Source organism: Suillus bovinus, assembly GCF_016758785.1.
Source record: "Suillus bovinus strain UH-Sbo-P2 chromosome Unknown EDB93scaffold_21, whole genome shotgun sequence".
In the NCBI taxonomy this organism is placed as follows: domain Eukaryota; kingdom Fungi; phylum Basidiomycota; class Agaricomycetes; order Boletales; family Suillaceae; genus Suillus; species Suillus bovinus.
The window spans coordinates 313070-328455 of NW_024542077.1; the positions used below are offsets into that span (position 1 = coordinate 313070).

At 46.4% G+C, this 15386-nt stretch overlaps 3 protein-coding genes across 3 annotated transcripts; 1 reads left to right on the forward strand and 2 right to left on the reverse strand.

Moving 5' to 3' along the window:
- Positions 1-272: 272 nt before the first annotated feature.
- EDB93DRAFT_320658 (uncharacterized protein) lies at positions 273-2690 on the reverse strand. Its single transcript, XM_041456077.1, has 4 exons — positions 2674-2690; positions 2135-2619; positions 1654-2075; positions 273-1595 (listed from the first exon to the last, which is right to left on the reverse strand). The coding sequence occupies exons 2-4, from the start codon at positions 2463-2465 to the stop codon at positions 297-299; spliced, it is 2052 nt and encodes a 683-aa protein (XP_041308619.1). The 5' UTR covers positions 2466-2619; positions 2674-2690; the 3' UTR covers positions 273-296.
- A 10091-nt stretch (positions 2691-12781) lies between these two features.
- Positions 12782-13456, forward strand: EDB93DRAFT_1103303 (uncharacterized protein; the record flags this gene model as incomplete). The annotated part of the gene is made up of 5 exons (XM_041447293.1): positions 12782-12821; positions 12878-12912; positions 12956-13164; positions 13218-13224; positions 13382-13456. 5 exons carry the CDS (start codon positions 12782-12784, stop codon positions 13454-13456), a joined length of 366 nt encoding a protein of 121 aa, XP_041308620.1.
- A 178-nt stretch (positions 13457-13634) lies between these two features.
- EDB93DRAFT_1103304 (uncharacterized protein) lies at positions 13635-14501 on the reverse strand (the record flags this gene model as incomplete). The annotated part of the gene is made up of 3 exons (XM_041447294.1): positions 13635-13768; positions 13832-13877; positions 14022-14501. The coding sequence occupies 3 exons, from the start codon at positions 14499-14501 to the stop codon at positions 13635-13637; spliced, it is 660 nt and encodes a 219-aa protein (XP_041308621.1).
- Positions 14502-15386: the final 885 nt, after the last annotated feature.

Sequence of the window (15386 nt, forward strand, 5' to 3'; positions counted from 1 at the left end):
ATCCACCTTATGGCATCCCCGGAACCGGGAACTTTGTCACAATCTGCTATCTCGTTCCCGTTTCATATGTAGGGATGGCTGAATGTAGTATAGTCTATCTGGCCTCATGGGTCCTACATAAAACACCAGTGTCCATTCCACATCATGGGCTCCGTTCGTATATAGGTTCCCGCAGGATTAATATCATCATCGAGACCTCTTTTTATATTCGTACTTGTGGAAATGAGATGCAGATGCGTAGATTGTGACAGATTGAGATAGTGATAATCTTGTAATGGTATGATGCCTCATGTGCGCTAGGTTGGCACGGATAATGTAGCGCGGTTAGCGTCTCGGGTATAATGATATCGACCGTACGATGGCAGATTCGTCGTCATCCTCGCTTCCAATTCGCCTCGCTCATTGACTCCGATACCAGGTCCAGAACCACCCGTCCCCATCCCCAGATCACTCGATGCAGAAAAATAAGCAGAAGCAGTTCCAAACGAGTTGTTCTTGCTCAACGTAGACGCCATAGACGGCGTCCACCCAAAAGACGAACGCGGAGATCCGAGTGTGTGCATCTCGGAAACTGAAACCCTCGAGAAGCGCGAGCCAGTCATCGACAGCGCAGCTTCTTGAGACCCGAATGATTGGATGGTAGCCATCCGCCGTACGAAACCGCCCATTATGGGTATCAGTTCGTCTTCTTCGCCGTCACCTGATTCTATGGTCGTTAGCGACGTTCCAGGCTCGATGATGTCTGCCCTTGCTATAACTGCCGCGGGAGATCGGGGTTGTTGGGTAAGGAAGATATTAGCGTTAGCAGTAGCCGGCGGCGCGGGATTGTAGATTTCCAGATAGGGGTATGCTGGATCTGAGGCCCCATATCCATAAGAGTAGACAGAGTCAGAATCACGGCTGCATGTCTCCGAATCCATCGCCAGTACTGGAGAATCAGTCCCAGTCCTGTGGCCTTCCATCGGATACACACCCCGACCTTCAGCGATGCCCACGGAATGATCTGATTCCGAAGCATCCGGACCAAGACTAGCACCGACGGCACACACGTCCGTGCACTCCTCCCAGGCACCGGGTGTTGTATTCGCATTCAGCAAGATATGTTCACTCGAGATAGTAATACGGTTCTTCCGGCGGAGCGAACGCAATGTGGGTGTGTCAGAAAGATTATTGTGCCTTTGACGGTCTTTTATTGTTAATCGCAGATTTTTCCAATTTCGCCATATCGGGCTGGAAGCTGGAGGTGCGGGGTTGGAGGACTGCGTGTGTGTGGCTTGGGTCCTTGGATGGGAGTGGGTATGGGAGCGAGATTGGGTGGGAGAAAGAGTGGGGGAAGGCGCGAGGGTGATACTTGAATTAGTTAGCGCTAACATCGAGTTAGACCTTTCTATTGCAGCTCGACTCTGTATTAGCTTGAAGTCGAAGTGCGTTCCTGATGATGACGGGTCGAGAGTGGATACAGGTGAATCGATAGTGGAAACAGGAGAGTTTACAGCACCCTCCGAGGCCATTAATGGTGGGTAGTACGTCTCTTTGGTATATCTCGAAGGATGCCTCGCTTCAGAATATACCCCGAGGAAGTAAACATACAACAGCTGGATGAGAAGAACGCTCGTCAATCAGAACCACCTCAGACTCGAAAACGAGACTCACGATCATGATTAATGTAGCAACAACCCTAAAGGACGCGACGATCGTCCAAACTGCAAAACTCGCAGTGCGACAATGCCTAGCTGTCGAATCCCCAGCGATGGTGACTGTCGCAGACCACGAAATATCCATATTCCACCCACATCTATCCACAGGCTTCCATACCGAAACAAATACAAGATTCACAATCGCCGTCGCGATTGTCAACACAACAAAACACCCTCTTAAGATCATCCTCGCAGAACGAACGAGCCCAGCTCCGTCTTTCGGAAGAAACGGCATAAATAACGTCATGACCACTCCCGCGAAACTAATACCAGAAACAACACACAAGACGAGCGCAAGCGTGCGTATGTGTACATCGCTCGTAAAAGCCGTTTGAAATGCGAGGGAATAGCGGATCGTGCAATAAATAGCCCATATACCTGTTGAACCAACAAAATATCAACATTGGCCCCGAGACAGAGACAGGGACGGGTCATACCGAAAACAACTTCAAAAATTCCACATATCCACCTTAAGCGACGCAGTTTTGCTTTTGTGAACCGGCCTTCGAGGCTTTTACATTCCGCTGCTGTTATTGGGTCTCCTGTGAGGTCAAGACCGAGGTCCCAGTGTCGTGGACCGTCTGGGTGGAGTGGTTGGCGTAAGAGTAGGTCTTGGTAGGTGAAGGAGTTGTAAGTTGGGGATGTAGGGTTTTGTGGTTGTTCTTCAACCGTTGTGAGCGAGAGAGTACGTGTACGTGTCATGTGGGGCATAGGCATAGCACGTTTGTCTGATGTGAAAATTGCATTATGCAGATCGAGCGCAGTCATCGATGCGTGCGTGAACGTCGTGGTTCAACAAGAATTGAACCCAAAAATTTCGTCAAGCCATCAACGAAAACAAAACAAGGTTGGCTTCGGTGGGCTAGGTTGAATTAAAGCGTGATTCTTGGAGACGCTAAATTAATTGGTCCATTAAGCCTCGCTTTGAGCCTTCGCATCAGGGTCTGGACAATTGATTGTAACACAAGCGACTTACCTAACTTACATTACTTATCTGAACTTTCTGAAAGACTCGAGAGCCGACCACATTGTGCAGCTTATCGGTTCATGTCGTACGACGGACAGTGGACTGAACCTGAACTTTAAAAAAAAAGAGAGATTGAGGTTAACGTTGAAGTTGAAGTTCAGAAACGTGCCTTCGAGCTGCTTCTACCAGGATCAATGAAGGTTCGTCAAACGCAATCACAATAACGTTACTTACTTATATCCCTTTCTGTTCATGTTAACCCAATCCGCATAAAATGTAAGACAGGGCAATGAGGCATCCGACTCGGATATGATGTGGTAAAGCAAATCGAAGCTTCAAGATGATCTCACTCCGACTATACGTACCGTTACAACTCCCGAACCACATCGTTCGACTCCACGGGTCGACCATAGCGCCAGCCTGCCAAGCTACTAACTGGTATTCGGTTGGGTTCGGTCATGTGCAACGTGCATAGCTCGCTTAGGCCCATCCCTGGAATGCATGTACGATACCACACGGTGATCGGTTCAACTTCGCGCGATGCGGTAGTAGTGGATGGTATTCTGATTCCACAAGAAATGTATCAGATCTAGGCTGGAATCCAACGCTCAGAGACAGAGGTTCGACCAATTACTCTGGTTGCGTCAACGAAGTTGGTTTGGCCGAATATTCTTGAGGCTGCTGCAGTCCCTTGTGTTTTGGAAGATTTGACCGCTCAGTTTTCAGCCCCTTCAGTGCCCATGGTGACGGGCTCGAAATATTTTGAGCCGGCGCGGCCCAAGTGGTGAAGCCACTGAGTCACAAAGGCACAGCCCTACAGTTGTTGAGGTTCAGTAAGCACCCTGGCCAATATGTATGTTCTTCATGACGTTCAGCTCCACCTGATTTCACGTAGAGAAATGCTCGCGCGATGGAGAAACGGTCGATACTATCACCCCGAAGAGCCCTATCGCAAGTAGTTCACAACCTCCCAAGCACAATGTCACCCAGCCATCTTCGCAACTACAGGCAAGTGACTCTTCGATCAATAGTTGTGCTCCGCCTGCGTCACATTCATTAGTAAGACGCAAGATTACACCGTAGCGTTGACCTGCTTAAAAAAACAACGATTCATGCACTCTTGCCTGCATAGCGGACCTGACCTGATCTTATTCAGTGTTTTTGTACTACGGTGCTGTCCTTTTTTCTAATGTTGCTAAAGTGGTGCTCACGCTAGCGTCAGATGCTAATCGAACATTCTTGGGTGCTGATTGAAGGCTCCCGTGGGTGGTGCGCACTTTCATTGTTGTTGTGTACCATCAATACTAACACGATGATACTCCAGACGCTAATTGAAGGTATTTAGCTTACAATTCTATGAACAATAAATACTGTCGGCTTCACTGATGTGTCGAAGGCTTTTTTTGAGGAGGGTACGTTCCGTCTTCATTTTTCAAGTCCAGCTCGTAATATACTACCGACTAGATTTCCCCTACTCAGGGCGCTGCTCAGGCCAAGCCGTCATTACATTCTGAAAGCCCAAGCCCTCAGGTCATCGAGTTACTCTAAACAGTGCGCAGTCACAATGAATAAAGTATGTGGTCTTCATTTTGTCTACTCTATAATTTTTCCTGATCTCAACAGACTGTCATCAACATGCGATGTCGAGGGCAAACTTTTAAACGGACGTATCGTATTAAGGTATCGATAAGGTATTAAACTGATGAATAAATGCCCGTTTCTACACATGTACCAAGCTATATGGCGATTGGTGATTCCATTGTCGTCCAAGGTGCAACTTACATCGCAACACTGAACTTCACATTAGATCACCACGCACATTCCACGATGTCCGAGAGCAAAACATAATGTAAGCAGACCTTGCCGTTAGGAACTACAACAAACAGACGGTGCGGCGATAGTATTAATATTGTGAGAACCAGCCGAGGACCTCTATGTGCCGTGGTACTCAAAGGCTAGACTTCCAACCTCCAGGGATTCGAGAACAGTGCGCGTGAGACTAGGGCGCTCTCCTTGAAGACTTCCGCATTGTCCAAGCCCCAAGGCTTTGTCACATACCCGCGGTATTAATTCCGTCAAAACCTGAAACTCGGATAATAACAGGGTTCTCCGAAACGCACCAATTTAGATGCTCAGTGCGATCGCTATATAGGCGACCGGACATCATCTCTAGCGTAAAATAGATGACCTCAAACGACGGAAAAGGACTCAAGCATGAGGACGTGGTACGTATTTCCTTCATCTCATCTGTGGCGTGGCGATTAGTGATCAGGCACTACCATTACTCATGGTTCTCGATACGTGAAACAGAACGTGTCTATCCAGAAACACGGTTTCCAGTACCCATCTCGCCTGCCGGGCGGAACATGACACAGCTGAAGAGGAAAAAGAAGTGCAGGGTATAAAATGTTCCTTAGGCATTTGTCGGTAAATTGTCGCTGATCTACTTGGTGGAAGTAGAAGATGATTCCGAGCGATGAGCTTGAGAGAATATTACAGGGCCAATCAGATAACAGATGCTGGCATATAGGCAACGCGACCCACTGTAATGTTGATTGATCTTCGCATTTGACACCAGCTGACGTTATGAACGGATGAGAACGCTTGGCAGCGGACTAGCCTTTCGCTTTCTATAATTACTGGGAACTAGCTCATACTGGACGCGGATGGACTGAGGCTGAACGGAATGTGATCATATGATGCCTAGGCGCGTCAGGTGCACAGCCCATGCTGTGTAATGCATGTGAAGTGAACACAAAACAACGTACCGGAAGTTGTGAATTCAACTCTGCTTGATCACTACAACCCTTATTCCCTGCTGTCTTCTCGTAAGTGATGGTGTTGAAAATTGATCGATAAAAGCTGAGGCGACACTGCACTCCACAGTCAAAATTCTGGAAGATGGTCTCACCCACCGCTAAAACGCAAGAGACATTAGCGATGATACCCTGCAAGAAATTTGAAGGACACACTGATGTTGTCTGGGGCATAATACACCTGCCAGGTGGACAGTGGATCATGACCTGTTCACGTGATGGCTCGCTGCGAGTGTGGAACTTGAAGAGCGGGAAACAGGTAGGAGAGGACTGGAGAGACGGAGAAAGTAAAGTGCGCTGTATAGCATTGTCTCCGGACGGGAAGACAGTGGTTAGCGGGAGTGAGGATGGTGCAGTGAGGTTGTGGGATATCGACACATGCAAAGTCATCACTAAATGGATGGGACACACAAAGGAAGTGGTGTCTGTCTGCTGGAGTCGAGATGATGGTCAGCGAGTGTTGAGCGGATCTTTGGATAAGACTGCAAGGCAATGTGACATGGAAAGCGGAGAGACTCGGACAATCCTGGAGCCAGGGCACACCTACGTGTTCGCAGTCGTCTATTCACCAGACATGTCCATGATTGCGACTGGTGGACTCGATGAACCCTGGAGCACAGAACCCATCGAGTGTTCCATCAAGATCTGGGACACACAGAAAGGCGAGCTTGTCGCAACTCTGAAAGGACACACATCGGCAGTGACTTGCCTGGCTTGGACCAAGGACGCAAAAATCATCTCTGGGTCAGCCGATAACTCTATTAGGACATGGAATACCAAAACATGGAAGCAAATAGCGGTTCTGGAAGGGCACACTTGCTGGGTCTGGGCCATTGCAATATCACCCAACGGCCGTATCCTCGCAAGCGCATCAGACGACAAGACAGCACAATTATGGAACCTTGACAATGGACGACCCATAAGGTCCCTTCAGCACGAAGACTACGTGAACTGCGTGACATTTTCGGCAGATGGAAAGCTACTAGCCACTGGCTGCCGCGACACAAACGCGTATACATGGGACGTTGCTGCGGTGCTTCGAGAAGATGGCCTCGCCGACCTTCTTGAGGATCCAATCCATGTACGTGACACACTTATTAAAAGATCTTGTTGTTCTCAACGTATACACTCTAGGATCGTGCCACACACCCTGTGGTTCAACGAAGTCGGGTACCCCAAGGTTTTTTCGATGGAGCCCCATCAGATCGTTCTCATGTATGTTATCACTGTCAATCTGAATGGGTTTTGACATATGTTCTCAGTCCTCTGCACGAAGCCGTCCCCACTATTCAGCACCGCCAGGAAGCACGTTTATTGGCCGTTTCTTTCATCGCAACCGCAAGCCCTCCAGTGTTGATGATACGTCACCATCCTTTGCTCTTGACTGGGCTCGAAATATTTTGAAACGGCGAGGACGAATCCCTGCAGTGAGGGTCCCGTATGCGAAGGGCAAGCGTGTATGTTCTTTTCTATCCTTGATTGTTCTACTCCACCCAATGTCACGTAGAGAAATGCCTGTGCGAGGGAGAGACGGGAACCGAAGATTCCTACCGCAAGTAGCTCACGGCCTTCAAAGCCCAATGTTATCCGGCTGTCTTTGCAACCACAGGCAGCTGACTCTTCATCGTCCACTGCATCTACCATTGGTGATGCTACTGGCATACCCACAACTTCAACACCCTCACGCCCAGATGCAGTGATAAGACAGGCTGGCCTCTGGACTCGCTTCTGGCTCATGATTGGTTGTATCTCTCCTGAATATACGGACGGTCATCATTAGATCTTCTCATCCTTCACAAGTCGCACGTCTCTCAACAGATTCACATTAACGTGCTTTGCCCACTTCTGTTGATGTGTTTTGAGCCGTCATTCATGATACCACGCCTGGTCATCTCCGTCTGAAATATATACGACCCACTCAATTTTCTGCAGCTGAGATCATGTTGTATCGAACATGTATAAAATTCTAAGCATCAACCATTAAGTGAACAACGATCTCACACACAAAGGGGCTCGCTTGTTACCATTTTCTTAAAATGACTTGAATGCTCAATGCTATTTGGCAGGTGACATCACCAAAACTGCCCAAATGTCACAACAGGTAACATTAGGTAACACTACCTTATCTGGAATTTTTCCCATGATCGAGTGTTATGGCCCCATATATGCGTGCAGTCATACAAGATTGGCACATTATCAAGCCTCCCCACAATTCCAGCTTCGACTTGACTCTAGAGATGGTGACACAATCTATTAGGTTGGGCTGGGCCAAGCATTAGCTTGGGAAGGACACAAGCAGGTGGAGCCGCTGGGAGGGCGGGACACTGCTTATGGATTTGATCATATCAATCGACTCATGAGTATCTCTGGAACAGTAAAATGTGAATTGACAGATAAGATTATAAGGCATGTGGCTAATTAAAATGCTAGAAGCAATACTGCTTAGCAACAACTTAAAAGGGAGAGGTGGGTGGGTATAACAAAATTTTATCGAGTGAGTGAGGAGTGTGATGGACGAACTTGGTGTTGTGGTGGAGAAGAAGAAAATTGAATAGCGGAAGCGAGCAATGCAGCTGCTCAGCTGGATGCATGGTGCCGAGGTATTTTGGCAGGCTTCATTACCCAGCACCTGGACATTCCAGCTTTGACTTGACTCTAGAGACAGTGACACAATCTATTAGGTTGGGCTGGGCCGAGTGTTAGCTCGGGAAGGATGCAAGCAGGTGGAGCTGCTCACCCAACAAGCCAGAACGATCCGCTGCTCAAAGCTGCTTAGCCCAACCAGAATGTGGAGGTGATGGTTATAGAGCAGTTGCATTAGCCAGGTGCTGGGAGGATATCTGCTCGAAAGCACAAATGTAAGTCTCATATGCTAATGATTTCCAATGGCCGGTGATTCAGATTATTTTGGGGTTGATCTTTTTGGCCAAATAGAATGACATGCCACCTATTCGAAATGAGTGGCCGAACGAGGTGCCCCATCCCCATCCCATCAAGATCGAATTGATTCTTTCCATGGCATGGGCCTTCACCATTGGGTAAATTTCACCCTTAGAGTCGCGCCATGAAAATAGAGGGTCACCTGCGAGTGCTGGTACTACTGATGCTAGGTTGTGAAGGGCTGCTAGTGGACATAAAGCTCCTTGTTCATTTAGAAAAATGGATTGTGTTTTTCCCAGTTTCGCTGTTTTTGTGTCACAACCCAATAACGAATTAACGCTGGGCGGAGACTAGGACTCAGACTAAGGTTATCACAACAAGAAGGATGGTGAGCAGGTATGTCTTGGATTGCTACAGTGTAGATACAAGAGGTTTGAACTAAGGAACTATCGACCAAGACGTGCTACTTATATACAACTATTGAAACAGAGATTGAAACTGAGCTACAACTACTAGCCAATCATAAAAAGGAAAAGGGAATCGTACCATAGAACATCGTAGAATATTAAAGAAGTATCACGTGACCATATCTTATCTTATCATATCTAATCTAATCTATTCACAATCAAAGAATTTGTCTTCTTCATTAGTCACATCGAAGACACGTGTCATGGGCACTAAAGGTATCTCTGAACTGGTAGACACTTTCGGGGTAGAGTTTGACTTAGGCGCTGTGTATTGACACTTAGGAAGATTTAGGAAAGAATAATGGTTTGTTAAAGGTACTCGTGACATTTTGCTGAAGGAAGGTCAAGATGTGCATATAGGCTGTTTCGAAGATCATAGCCAAAGAATGTGTGAGCCCACATGAGATGTTTGGCTGGATCAAAGGCTGCACATGAGGCAACAGAGACTTCACCAAAACGCATCATACCGAAGAAGGCACATGATGCTATTGCCCAAATGCATGTGTCAAAGGGTTCCGATAAGGAGAGGGTGGCTTTGATGGCAGTAAGCATAGCACTAGTTATGGGTGGCCGAAGGGGCTTTCGACGACTAGACTGGAGGTTCTCCAGACCTCGCAAAGACCAATTGATCCTCTCACGGTGAGAATCTGACAGTGGTGGGGGCCAACCTTGCGCAATATGCCACGCTCACACGGCAGAAAGATATTTATGGGCAACCCCAACAGAGACTGGCTCAAAGCTGGGTGTACTTCCTCCTGCAGATAAAAGAGGGTCCTCAGGGTGTGGGTCTGTGACAGCCCATAGAGCAAAGGAGTGAAGTAGCTTGAACAAGGCTGGAAGATGGCTAGCTTCGGGAATTGAAAATATGTTGCAGAAGATGTGGAATTTTCGTAATCCAGCGCCGTAGCTGGTGGTGTTGCGAAGGGAAGCATGGCTAGCTATGTTTGCGATGTGGTGGATAATTGGGTGATCAATGATGGAAGAAGGAGAGGGGTTCGGGCCACACCAGAGGAAAAGCTTTTAAGAGGCTTTACAATGCGGACACAGGGATGAAGCACTGCTGTGCGAGGTGGTGGGCAATGAAACTGAATGGCTGGAGCTGTAAGATGAAGTGTGGTATAGAGACCTCACAATAACTGGATCAGTTTGCCCAACAAATGGGGTGGCAAGGATATCAGTACTGAATTGGAAGCGCCAGGGAAGCCACTACCCCTACGTTGTCAGATCGTACCAAGTAATTGGTGCTCTTGGCTGCACTGTGGGTGATAATACCTTTGGGAATTAGATTAATCAAATGAGAATCCAGAATTACAATAGAGACGATGGATTAATTACCCAGGTGAATGGCTAAATGAAGTCCAAGCTCTAGGGCTACCGCTTCAGCCCAACCAATGTCGAAATCCTGGTTTGGGCCTACTTTAAAGCTGGGTGCCCAGCACCACACAGCCCAGTGGCCTTGCACAACGACTCCAATTCCAAAGGATGTGCTTGTGTCATCCCACCAGCCTATGTCGACAGGTGATGGGGTGGATATGGGAACTGAGCTGGGGAGGTGTGACAGTAAGGATAGAATCCAACGGATGTCTGCAAGCACTGGGTGGGTGAAGGTGCACACACTGAGAGCGGAAGCCCAATGCGAAGAAAGCAATAGAGGGCAAGAATGGATGAATCAGGGGAAAAATACACACAATATGCACGAGCTTTCCATGCAGGCTGGCAGCCTCTTTCGAAGTGAAGGATGCCTTTTTGATAAGCCAGGATTTGAGTAGGGCGCAGGTTTTCAGTAGCTTGTCCTTCAGCAGTGCAACACACTTGCGGTCTAAGTCCCAGTTGAAGCCAATGTAATGCTGAATGGAAGCAAAACATCAAAGCTTTTCGAGGCTCCAAGGAACACCACAGTATGCTGACAAGGCCATGAAATCCTCTTCGGTCCAGGTTTGGTGAGGAAGCCTGATTACGAGAAAATTGTCCACCCATTTTTGAATCAGCTCGAAGCCAGCTTTGTCATAGATGGCCACTAACATGTCGGCAATGGACCCAAATATGCCTGCACTGGAGGTGAGGCCAAACATGAGGGCATGGTCTATGTATACAATTCCTCTCCAAAGGATGCAGAGTGCATTCTGCTGCCATGGACGAACAGGAATTATATGGTATGCAGATGAAATATCGAAGGTTGCTGTGACACAACCAGGAGGAAGGGTGATCGAAGGTTCCCCATACTGTGGGGAAATCGTCCACACTGATACCAGCGTTCACGGACGGGATATCTGAAATATTTTGCAGATAAGAAAGGTCCTGCACTATTCGAAATTTGCTTGAGTGTGGTTTTGGTACCAGACCAAGTGGAGATGTGCGAAAAGGCCCAATTAATTGTTCCAGGTCTGTGGGACTGAATCCTATAGAGTATCTTCCAGCTTCTTGCTCTGCGAGTATGTACAAATAGATTATTGAAGGATTGAGTAGCGAGGATGAGTGGTTCTCAAAATAAATGAGTAGAGGAAGGTGGGCATTGAATCCCAACATTGAAACCGTCGTGAATACCATTGATTATATGACACCAATCATTGAAGATACCATATTTACAAAGAAGTTCCTCTAACCGAATGTGGTTTAGAGGGGTGATCATGCTGTGTGGATCACTGACAGGCCTTGCAATTGCCAGCTCCATGTGATGAATCTCTGCAGATGCTGCAAGCGTGAACATTTCTGCAGTTGGCACCATAGGTGCAGATGGAGCTGTTGGCCCAGTTGAAGCAGAAATGCTTCCCATTGGGTGACATAAGCACATGCTTACTCCAGGCATTGGTGGCAAGAGCTGCAACAGGTTTGCCGGTGATGGTGGTGTCTGCAGGGCAGTCAGCTGGAAGGTGGCCATTTGCTCCACAGCAAAAGCAATGGTTCGACACAAAGGTATGGGATTTCTTACAGGGCGATGACAAGAAGTCGCTTGGGGCAGAGCGCTTAGATGGTGAACTGGGAGTGACAGCTTGAACAGTGACAGAAGCAATCTTATTATTGGCTAAGGCAAGTGCAGCTACGTCGAGTGCAGTCAAGTTGTGATCATGATTGGCATGGGCAAGCTCTCTTTGCTGCACATCATAGTGCATAGCTACTGGCCATCTATAAAGTAAGGGAGAACCGTGAGGGAAGTACTGGACACTCGCGTGGTTTTCGCTTGGGGCGCATAGCGCCATGTAGTTTTCGAGTAGATACACTTATTTTGCCAAAGGCCATGTGGTTTCGCTTACCTCGCTTAAAGCTCAATTTGGAAACTCGCATGGCTATCATGTGCATCTGCTGCCCTAACGGGCAGCACACATTTAAAAACATTTATTATTTATGAAATTCAAATTATACACAATAAATTCAACTACATATTAAGAACTAGCACACACCCGTTGTGCCTTCGGCACAGGAAGCAAAAAGAGTGCTTCGCACTCTTTGTTGGCTCCCTGGCCTTAGGCTTCATCCTACTTTGGGTGACTTAATAATCATTGCAGGTTTTGAAATAAATTATATTTTATTCACTGAGTTGTGATCAAAATTTCAAAATAAGTTACATACTTCGAGCAGGACTTTGACAAAAGTAAAAGTACAATTGAATATATGTATTTTCTCATCTACTGTTGTGTCTGGTGTTCTGTGCCCCTGTTGTCCTCCTGTCCTTCTGTTGTCCTCCCATCCTTCTGTTGTCCTCCTGTCCTTCTGTTTTTCCCATTCTTCCATTCTTCTGTTCTCTGTTCTCCAATCTTCCTCATTTTCTCTCACCTGTTCTTCAATTTTCCCCATTTTTTCTATTCTCCCATTTCCCCCATTCTCATTTTCCATTTCTCAATTGACTTTTCTTCTTTATGTACTTAAATTTTTTGTGTGTATATGATTTGAATTTCATAAATAATAAATGGTTTTAAATGTGTGCTGCCCTAACGGGCAGCAGACCCTCAAGATCACATGACAGTCACGCAAGTTTCCAAATCGAGCGTTAAGCGAGGTAAGCGAAAACCACACAGTGTTTAGTGAATCTAAGCAAATCTAAACATATCTAAGTGTATCTACGCGGTGCAAGCGGAAACCACGCGAGCGTCCGTCCCTTCCCATCACTGTTCTCCCTTACTTTATAGATAGACAATTGAGAAATGGGAAACAGAAAAGGAGAATGGGAGAATGAGGGAAATGGGAGAACAGGGAAAATGGGGAAATTTGGAGAATAAGAGAACAGAGAACAGGAAAACAGGAGAAAGGGACAATAGAAGAATGGGAAAAACAGGAGAACAGGAGAATGGGGAAATGGGAGAAGGGGAAAGGGGACAAGAGGACGGGAGGACAACAGGGAGGTAAGGGGAAATCAACACATTCAATTGTACTTTTACTTTTCTTATCTGCACAGAGAACAGGTAAACAGGAGAATGAGCAAACCAGAGAACAACAGGAGGACAGGAGGGTTCAATATGTCTAATCCCATTAATTGTAATATATCATGCTCAACTCAATGAATACAATATAATTTATTTCAAGATCTAAAATAATGATTATTAAAACACCCAAAGGTAGGATGAAGCCAAAGGCCAGGAAGCCAACAAAGAGCGCGAAGCGCTCTTTTTGCTTCCTGTGCCGAAGGCACAATGAGTGTGTGCTAGTCCATGAGTGTGACCAATATTGAGCACCACCAGGTGGTGTGACAAAAGCGCGGAGGCTCTATCCTCCCCCCAATGAAAGGTTGTCTTTTCCTCTGCGACTTTCGATGCAGCAATCCAGTCTACTGCTGAAATTAAAAGTTTGTTTGAACGATCCAAACCTTTAGCAGTTAGACCGTATGTGTGAAGACATAGGACGAGTCCTCGCCACACAGGAAAGCTTTGGACCAAGCTGCATGGATGAGAGTCGTGTATGGAATGTAATGGTACTGCTTAAACATGTCTTCCACCTTTGCAGGCACAGCTGTGATAAGCCTCGTTAGAGACCATATTCTTAGAGGAACAATCAAAATAACAAGTGAAGTACAGCATGGTAGGATAGATCCTTGATCGACAAAGCGGTAATGGATGCCCTTTAGGCCGATAGTACAGTACGGTCTGACACGGTATGCATACTACAGAAGTAGCTGCCTGATGAGTGCAGTGAACGCAGGATTTGCAGTGTATAGGCATGCGGAATGAAAGAATAAAGACTCACACAAACTCAATGCACTTACTTTGTGCCTGGGTTGTAGAGCAGGTAAGGTGAGACATTTAGACTCTTCCTTAGTGCCAGCTAAATTTGCCCGAATATATTTAACAGCTGCTGGGTCTGCGACTAATGCCTGCTGAGGGGCAGGAGCTCTGGCCAGTAAAGGGACGCTGTGAGCTTTGCCATGCTTGAGCTTGGCAATTTGTGCACGTAAGGCTGCAATCTCATCTGCAGGTGTGGGAGTGGCTTGGGGTTGAACAGCAGTGGGCTGCACTAAAGCCTGCTGTGCTGAAGATGGCTGGGCCGGGTTAGGAACCGAATTTGGTGCTATTGTGCAATTGGCTTGCACTGATGGAGGTTGAGCCTGCTGAGAAGCATGCTGGTGTACACTCTGTGAACTTGATTGCTGTGCAGCATTGCTTGCACTGAGCCATCTGGACGATGAAGGTGCTTGAGGTATAGAAGATGATGTTGAAGCAGACGTGCCTTGTGTGGATGGAGGCATGATTGGAGCATTTGAAGCTCGACTTGGTAATTCCAGACCAAGATGTTCATGCATAATGACTGATAACAGTGATAAAATTATAACAAAAATTTTATAACAAAATTTTATCAAGTGAGTGAGGAGTGTGATGGACGACAAACTTGGTGTCGTGGTGGAGAAGAAGAAAATTGAATAGCAGAAGTGAGCAATGCAGCCACTCAGCTGGACACATGGTGCTGAGGTATTTCAGCAGGCTTCATTACCCAGCACCTGGACATGGCATCACGGTAAATGCAGCTCAACCATGGTGGCAGCAAGATTATATTGTAGATGTAAGGTGATAGCGACATTAAGGGTATTCAGAGTAGGCTCTGAAATGTTCTGAAACACTCGGAAATGCTCTGAAACAGCTCTGAAAGTTGTTGTGAAAGTGTTCTGAACACTCATATTTTAATTGAAATGAGAATGATAAATTAGCCATTCGCACTTTGAATCTTACTACTGGGACAACGGCAAATTGCGACTGAGGGCAAATGACAAAGCAAAACAACCCATTTCGACACCAATTTGAAGTGTATAAATACTTGAAGATTTTCCTTTTTGAAAAATGTTGGGCAAAATATGGACTTGTACAATCCCATTTTATCATAGATAAATCCAAAATTCTGAAGCGCAGCAAAATGTTCCGCAAAATATTACATAATAGCAGGCATTTGGCCACTCCAGGAAACTTTGAACTTTAAATAAATGGGAAAATGCAAAGTTAAACTTTGTCCCAAGAAAAATTTGAAGTTTATTCCCATGTGGAAATGTCCGTCATTATATAATATTTTGCACAACATATTTTTGTGCTCAAAAGTTTGGATTTATCTATTATCACCAAAATGTCATATATGTATTATCAAA